The 8,300-nt window shown below is 39.0% G+C and overlaps 1 protein-coding gene across 1 annotated transcript; it reads right to left on the bottom strand.

Annotated features, from left to right (window-relative positions):
- Positions 1–6,910: 6,910 nt before the first annotated feature.
- LOC141595508 (F-box/LRR-repeat protein At3g59190-like) lies at positions 6,911–7,741 on the bottom strand. Its single transcript, XM_074415475.1, has one exon. It carries the CDS (start codon positions 7,739–7,741, stop codon positions 6,911–6,913), a length of 831 nt encoding a protein of 276 aa, XP_074271576.1.
- Positions 7,742–8,300: the final 559 nt, after the last annotated feature.

The following is an 8,300-nucleotide window of genomic DNA, read 5'->3' on the forward strand; positions in this document are numbered from 1 at the left end:
GGCGAGAGGTTGAAGAAGGAGTTTTTGTAGCGGAAGAAGAGATTGGATCGAAGGAAGACTCGTGATACCATAAAAGAGTTTGTTCCTTGATTTGCATTAGTGAGAAATACGTACAATATATACATTCTAAGCTTCCTAAGTTACGGGATTACAATCCCACTGATTGAGGCTAAGATACAGGAAGTCAACGTCTAATTAGCTACATAATCTCTAAATTAGGTACAATAAAATATTTGCTAATAATATAAAAGATATGGGAATGAATATAGACATATTCATATTCTAATACAACTTTGTGCTTTATCGTAACAACCTGTTGACAGCAGCTCAGCATTTACTTATTGCATGACTTGTTATGACTGAACTACTGGACATTCTAACTAGCTGAACGCACATCGATAACCCATGGTCATACACGAATGAGTCGTAAGTAGTATCATCATGCGAATCGTATTTGAGTTTTAGCTTTGACTTGACAAGCGAGTATTGAGCCGTTCCACGAAGGACTTTATATAATAGTACAGTAAAAATAATAGCATCACATTTACAATAACGAAGTCAATTTAAATTTCGCGTCAAGTGGTCTTAGGTTAGTTATTGGAAGAACACCCACTTCTAGCCTCAAAATAGAGGGTCTCCACATAATTTTTTCAGAATTCTCTAATCACAAAGAAGACGAAAACAAAGAAGAAAAAGAAGAATTGAGATTAAAGTGCGTAAAATGGTTCAACATTAATAAACATAATAGATATAAGAAAATGGATAAAATGGTTCAATAAACATACAGCCCTATGTTTCACTCCATTCCATATCCATCAAAATGAGGAAATTGCATCAGCGACTCCCTTACTGTTAAGCAACATTACAGTAAACATAGAATAAGAAGAGATAGTTTGTGGAAGTATTTTTGTGTGTGTTCTCATTACGTTTTCCATCAGTTTATATACACCTAGAATAGCCTATAAACAAGCTAACAAAATCCTTCTAAATAGGATATAAAATATTTACAAAATCAATTATAGAATATGCCTAGCATAATATCCGGAGATATTATGTCAATACCCCCCCTCAAGTTGGAGCATGGGGGTTAGCAATGCCCAACTTGCCCAACAAACGATGAAATTGCGACTGCCCAAGCGCTTTAGTGAGTATGTCGGCAAGCTGAGTAGTAGTTGGAACATAGGACGGTGCAATGGTACCTCGGACAATTTCATCACGGACAAAGTGACAGTCAATTTCTATGTGCTTTGTCCGTTCGTGAAAGACCGGATTGTTCGAAATATGAATTGCAGCTTTGTTATCACAATGAAGGGTGATAGCTGTAGAATGATCGAATCCCAAACTACGAAGCAGGCCTTTCAACCAAAGAATCTCACAAGTAGCGGAAGCCATGGAACGGTATTCAGATTCGGCCGAAGAGCGAGACACAGTGGCTTGCTTCTTAGTCTTCCACGAGATCGGAGACCCACCAAGAAACACAAAATACGATGATAAAGAACGTCGTGTGATTGGACAACTATCATAGTCAGCATCACAATAAGCCTCGAGGATCATAGGCGTGTTAGCACGTAATAAAATCCCTTGTCCCGGATTCCCTTTGAGATAGCGAACCACGCGAATGACCGCATCCCAATGAGCTTGAGACGGTGCTTTCATAAATTGTGAGAGAATATGGACAGAGTATGTGATTTCGGGACGGGTGAGAGTAAGGTAGATTAACTTTCCCACCAAACGACGATACTTTGATGGCTCGGCAAACAAAGGTTCCACTTTGAGAGCGAGTTCATGTTTCTCTTCCATGGGAATAGGAGCTGGTTTAGAACCAAGTAGCCCTGTCTCGGTTAACAAGTCTAAGGTATATTTACGCTGGCAAAGAAATATACCTGTAGAATTACGTGCCACCTCAAGACCCAAAAAATATTTTAATTTACCCAAGTCTTTCATACGAAAGCACTGACTTAAATAATCTTTGAAATTTTGGATGGCCACACTATTATTTCCCGCAATTACCAAGTCGTCTAAGTACACCAAAATATTGATAACAATGTCAGCCTTGCGATAAACAAACAGAGAATGGTCACAAGGACTATGTGAAAAACCATACTCACATAAAGCAGTAGCTAATTTAGCATACCAGCAGCGCGGAGATTGACGAAGACCATATAACGACTTATGAAGACGACATACCTTCCCTTGTAGGCCACGACTGAAACCCAGAGGTAATCTCATATACACTTCTTCCATCAAATCTCCGTGGAGAAAGGCATTTTGAACATCCATTTGGTGCAATTCCCAATTATGGATGGCAGCAATAGTAAGAAAAGTACGGACCGTCACCATCTTCACCGTAGGTGCGAATGTCTCAGCAAAATCAATTCCTTCCTTTTGATGGTTGCCAAATACAACAAGTCTTGCTTTGAATCTCTCGACAGCTCCATCGGACTTGCGTTTAACTTTATAAACCCACATACATCCAATAGCGTTTTTATCGGGTGGTAAATCGACTATGGACCAAGTATTATTAGCCTCTAGAGCCTCAATTTCTTCTTCCATAGCTTTCTTCCATCTAGGATCACAAATGGCCTCTTTGAACGAAGTGGGTTCGGTATCATTGGTGATTGCTGCAAGAAAATGTTGATGCGCAATCGAAAAATTTGTACAATTAACATAACTCGAAATAGGATAAGGATTACCTTTGATCGACATTGTTGCGGGTGATGGGCTGGAGGAGGCCAAAGTCGTGTTAATATGTTCCTGCACTTTATCCCAACGCACAAAGTCCTTGTTTCGTGAATTCTCAAACTTAGTTCGCTTACCCCGACCCATCTCCCCATTACTCTCGGCATTAGGAGGAACATTAGAGGCACTCATATTTTCTACTGTAGTATCATTAGGAGAAGTAGTATCGGCTGTATCAGTAGAGCTATCAATAACAGTATCGGACTCGTTATTATCAGAATTAGCAATAACCGTTTCAGCACTACTACCGACAGCAGTAGAACCGTCAGTGGCAGACGGGTCAGGAGACGGTTCAGAATTAGAGAGCAAAGTTTCCGGGGCAGCATCAAAATCAAAAGCTACTTCAGCTGTATCAGTCACGGTTTCAAGCGAAGCAAAGGGAAAATTATCCTCTATAAAATGCACATCTCGTGACTGAAAATACTGACCTGTTTCAAGGTCGTATAGATGCCAACCCTTCTTACCATATGGGTAACCAAGAAACACACAACGTCGGCTCCGTGAATCAAATTTGTCGCGTAAATGAGCATTTTTAGCATAACAGAGGCATCCAAAATTTCGAATTAAACTCATATCAGGAACCCGACCAAATAATAATTCAAACGGTGTTTTATTTTGCAAAATCCGAGTGGGGGTCCGATTGATTAAATGAGCTGCTGTCAAAACACATTCCCCCCAAAATTCTCTAGGTAATGATCCTTGAAAACGTAAGGCCCGAGCAACATTTAAAAGGTGCCTATGTTTCCTTTCAACTCTAGCATTTTGTTGGGGTGTCTTAACCATGGAGGTCTGATAAATAATGCCATGGGTTCGAAAATAAGGAATAAGTTTCTTGAACTCCGTCCCATTGTCGCTTCTCACAATTTTCACATTTTTATTAAATTGTCGAGCAATTAAAGAAAAGAAATCAACGAGAAGGGTAGGGACTTCGTCCTTATGTCGCATCAAATAAACCCATACGCACCTCGAGTAATCGTCAACAATAGAAAAAAAATATGTAGAACCACAAGCACGATTGGGCTGATATGGTCCCCAAACATCGCAATGAATCAAATCGAATAAATTGTCAGCCTTATTATCACTCAACGAAAAGGGAGTACGTGTTTGTTTGGCTCTAAAACAAATATCACAATGCGACAAATCGGAAATATCATTAAAACTAGAAATAGAAGGGATGTGCTTCAAAACCCGAGGTGAAGGATGTCCCATTCGTTGATGCCACAACTCAGCACTGTTTTGCCCATTCACCATATTAACACGAATTGGTTCCTCCATCGTCAAGTAGAAAAGCCCATCCGAAAGTTCACCCGCTCCAATCGTCGTCAAGGCAAGGTCCTGTATCACACATTTAGAGTTAGTAAATTGCAAGCTTAACTGTTGTGTGGATAGCAATTGCGAGACCGAAAGAAGATTGCACGTGAATGAAGGGACGAACAAAACATTGTGAATAAATAAATTAGCATTAAGCTTGACAGTGCCGGCTTTATTAGCTATCACGTATCCACCATTTGGTAAACCAATATTGACAGGAGTAATATTGTCACATGACTCAAATAAATCTTCACTATAGCAAACATGTGCCGATGCACCCGTATCAATAATCCACGTGAAAGTAGACTTACCGCTCAGACGAGTTGTATAAGTGACAGTAGGAGTCTCACCAAAAATAGCATTGGCCTTGACATTATTAGGAGATGCAGCGGAAGACGGCGTGTCCCCTGTTTTGGGCACGTGTTTTGGATGACCAACCGGAAACCCGATTATCTCCCAGCAACGACTCACAGAATGCCCTTCTTTGTTACAACGAGTGCATTTAAAGCGAGGGCGGTCTGACTTCTGATGTTTGCCAGTCACCGCACATGCCATTGGATTGACAACTTCTTCACGGGATTGAACCACAGAGCGAACTTGCTCCTCCTGAGCGATGCGTGAATAGACCACATGTATATCGGGTAACGGGGTGAGACCAAGTATACTGGAACGAACTGTGGCATACACCGGATCGAGTCCCATAAGGAACCCACGCACCTGTTCCGTCGCTCTGCGCTTACGAATAATACCTTGCACATCGCATCTTGAACAACAGTCACATGTGGGTAGGACATCATAATCATTGATATCATCCCATAACAATTTAATTCGTCCAAAATAGTCCATTAAAGACTCACCAGACTTTTGCTTACATTCGGCAATGTCCGATTGAAGTTGAAAAATTTTGATGTCGTTACCAACGGAGAAACGCAAGCGGATATCCTCCCAGAGATCAAACGCAATCTCTCGATAGGAAATTGACGGACGCAGAGCTTCCCCGATGGTGTTGAACATCCACGCAATAATAGTATAATTAACAGCAGTCCAATCATCCACCTCCTGTGGATCAGACGGCTTATTCTTGAGGGTCCCATCAATGAACCCGAGCTTCCTTTTGGCTCCCAACGCAACCCGAAAACCCTTAGCCCACTCGGCATAGTTTTTGGATCCCGTTAGGACAACGTGCGTGATACGTGCCCCCGTACCATCCTGGTTCGAGAGGGCATAGATGGGATTGACAGTACGCTTCCCTTCAGTATTGACGTTCTTATCGTCAACCATTGTGAAAGAAAGAAAATAAAACTTGAATGAAATAAAAGAGTAATATCGTAATGGCTCACGATACCATGTTAAGCAACATTACAGTAAACATAGAATAAGAAGAGATAGTTTGTGGAAGTATTTTTGTGTGTGTTCTCATTACATTTTCCATCAGTTTATATACACCTAGAATAGCCTATAAACAAGCTAACAAAATCCTTCTAAATAGGATATAAAATATTTACAAAATCAATTATAGAATATGCCTAGCATAATATCCGGAGATATTATGTCAATACTTACGCACCACATTTCTCACTACTGAGGAACTTCTACATACGACATGCAATGAAAGTTAGGGACGTTCTTGTCAACCTTGTTTATTTCTAGGCAACAATCTAACGAAGCCCTTGGAAGGGTCAACAAGTCATTGATAATCTTCAGCTCCTCCTCCGGATTCGGATTAAAATGGCAGATTGTAAAGACGACCAACCTCTTAAGAACACTTGCATTTCTAAGAAGATGCCCCATAAGTGACAAGGAATTCTTATGCCCACAAAAGTTGCGCACTTCAATCACTTGGGCGTGACATGAAAAAGGGACCAAAGCCTCTAGAGGGATGTCTGAAGGTGACTGGTAGTTACAGGCGCATCGATCCGGATAGTAATGTCCTGATGAACATTGGCAGCAATGAAATCCCTGGATAACAAATTCATGAAGTGAGAAAAAAAACATCCATTTTACACACTCTTGTGTAAGACGGCCTAGCATAAGAACTTTTATAGTTATAAACTAATAAAGCTACTCCCTCTGTCCCGGTCATTTGTTGTCCTTTTCTATTTTGGGTGTCTCAGTCATTTGTTGTCCTTTCTATTTTAAGAATGAATTTGATGAATAATTTGATCATTCACACTCAATTTATTCCACTTGTCATTTAGTAATTGGCTCATTCACATTTCCTTGGTCATTGTGCCAAAACCAAAGGACAACAAATGACCAGGACGGAGGGAGTATATTATTAGTTGATGCTAACCGATCCAAAGATGACAGTTTCAAGTTGAGGAGATTTGTCAATCAAGCTTGTCACATATTTCCATGAATCGTAAGGACGATACCGATAGCCGTAATCTCGACAAAGCTATGAAAATAAGGCATCGGTTAAATGCGCCACCCAAAGTGTGAAGAGTCTGCACCATAAAATTTTAAAGAGCGTTAAAAATATGTTTCCATTTTCAACGAACCCAGAGACACTATTTTCTTTCACTCCTGATTCTGACCTAATAAAGTAAAACGACTTCATAAACTGTTTACGCTCTATTAATAGCGAGGTAGCTGTCATTGCATATTACTCTCAATGCAAATGCAAATAATGTACGGGTCATCAATAAGCAGCCTCTATGTGCTACACGCTAACAAAGTGTTAGGTTTCATATACCCTGTGGAAAATACAAATCATATGTATAAAAAACACATACCATTTGTGAGTCCATTTCAAAAGATAATTTGGTGGCTTTATAGGCAGCGGCTTTTAGAAGTTCGCGGTCATACTCGACTGAATCCTCACTAGCATCATAATCATCATATGTATAACACTTGAAGCTTAGTTCTTTTGGATAAAAGAGCACGAATATTTCCACGACGGAACAATTTTTACACCAATATTTGAACTGTAAGTTAAATATGCCAGATTAGGGGCATCAATCTCAAATGTACCAAGTAGAAAGCTGCACTCTTCTACTGCTAAAACTTTGAGTATTCCAGTACGATAGATAGCATGACCATGAGCGTCACAGGCGCAACACTCGAGAGTCAATTCTTCAAGCGATTCACAGCTATAAAACAATCTTTCCATAGAATTAAAATCAGTGAATATGATCCTATCCAGATTAAGAATCTTGAGATTCGGCAACGAGACTGATGGAGGAGTTTGGAAGAGATTCTCAAAACTTGATATTGTCAAACTTACTAGTGTTTCACACATGAAGGAAACTTCAGGCAAACAATAATCATCCTGATCGAGAAACTTATAATGAAGATCTTGAACACCCTTTTGTACCGCAACACTAATCCATCGATTCAAATCAGAATTATCATAGGTGCATTTACAAAGTAAAGTAAATTTGTTGATGGGTGAGATTTGGGGCAATTCCAATACTTTATCAACAAACAGCTTAAACTTTCGAGTTGCTTCTATAACCGCATTTCTTCCCGGAAGACTAAAACATGATGCATCATCAAAAGAAAGGCTAGTTGTTAAAGTAAAAAGGTAGCGCCATCTGGTTGATAAGGTACTTGTTCTCACGGCACACCGTGTTGGCAAAAAGGAAAGCAGGTGACCAAGTAGTTCATCCGGTAAATTGCTGATCCTATCCAAACAATCCTTACTTATCGGGTCTTCTACATGTTTAACAAGCTTCATAGGTGGTCTCATTGTCTTTACAACTCGGACATGCAAAACTCTAAATCAAACATATAATACACTAATTAACAAAATAATGTGATCACTGAAATAGTGAAATCACAAAAAAAAAAAAATCTCATTCAAGTTTAGTAATTAAGCAATGGAAATCATTAATCCACAATCAAATAACGAACAACTCCAATTATCAATTAGCAAATCTTGCTTGTGACCGTCACAAGCAAAAACCCCTTTCCTTTTTAACATTATTTAAATAAGAATTTGTGATCATCAATATATATACCCAGTTGTTTAGCTAACATTTTACCATTAAAAAAGTAGTAAAAAGAACATTTGATAAATAGGGTTTTTAGCAAGCTTGATAAACAAGATTACTAAGGTATGAATTTTGTTATTGCATGCAAGATCAACATTTTATTTAAAAATAAAATAAAAAATAAAGGCAATATAGAGGTATTATTCATTTATTTGAGTGATAAAACACTCAAAATACGACCATAATATATTCAGAAAATAAAATGGATAAGCAAGATAAAAATGAAATTACCTTATTCTGTGTACTGAAGTTTAG

Source organism: Silene latifolia, chromosome 8 (assembly GCF_048544455.1).
Source record: "Silene latifolia isolate original U9 population chromosome 8, ASM4854445v1, whole genome shotgun sequence".
NCBI classification, from domain to species: Eukaryota; Viridiplantae; Streptophyta; class Magnoliopsida; order Caryophyllales; family Caryophyllaceae; genus Silene; species Silene latifolia.

Excerpts from the sequence above, each read along its gene's own strand:
- LOC141595508 (XM_074415475.1), bottom strand. The coding sequence starts at position 7,741 with ATGAGACCACCTATGAAGCTTGTTAAACATGTAGAAGACCCGATAAGT.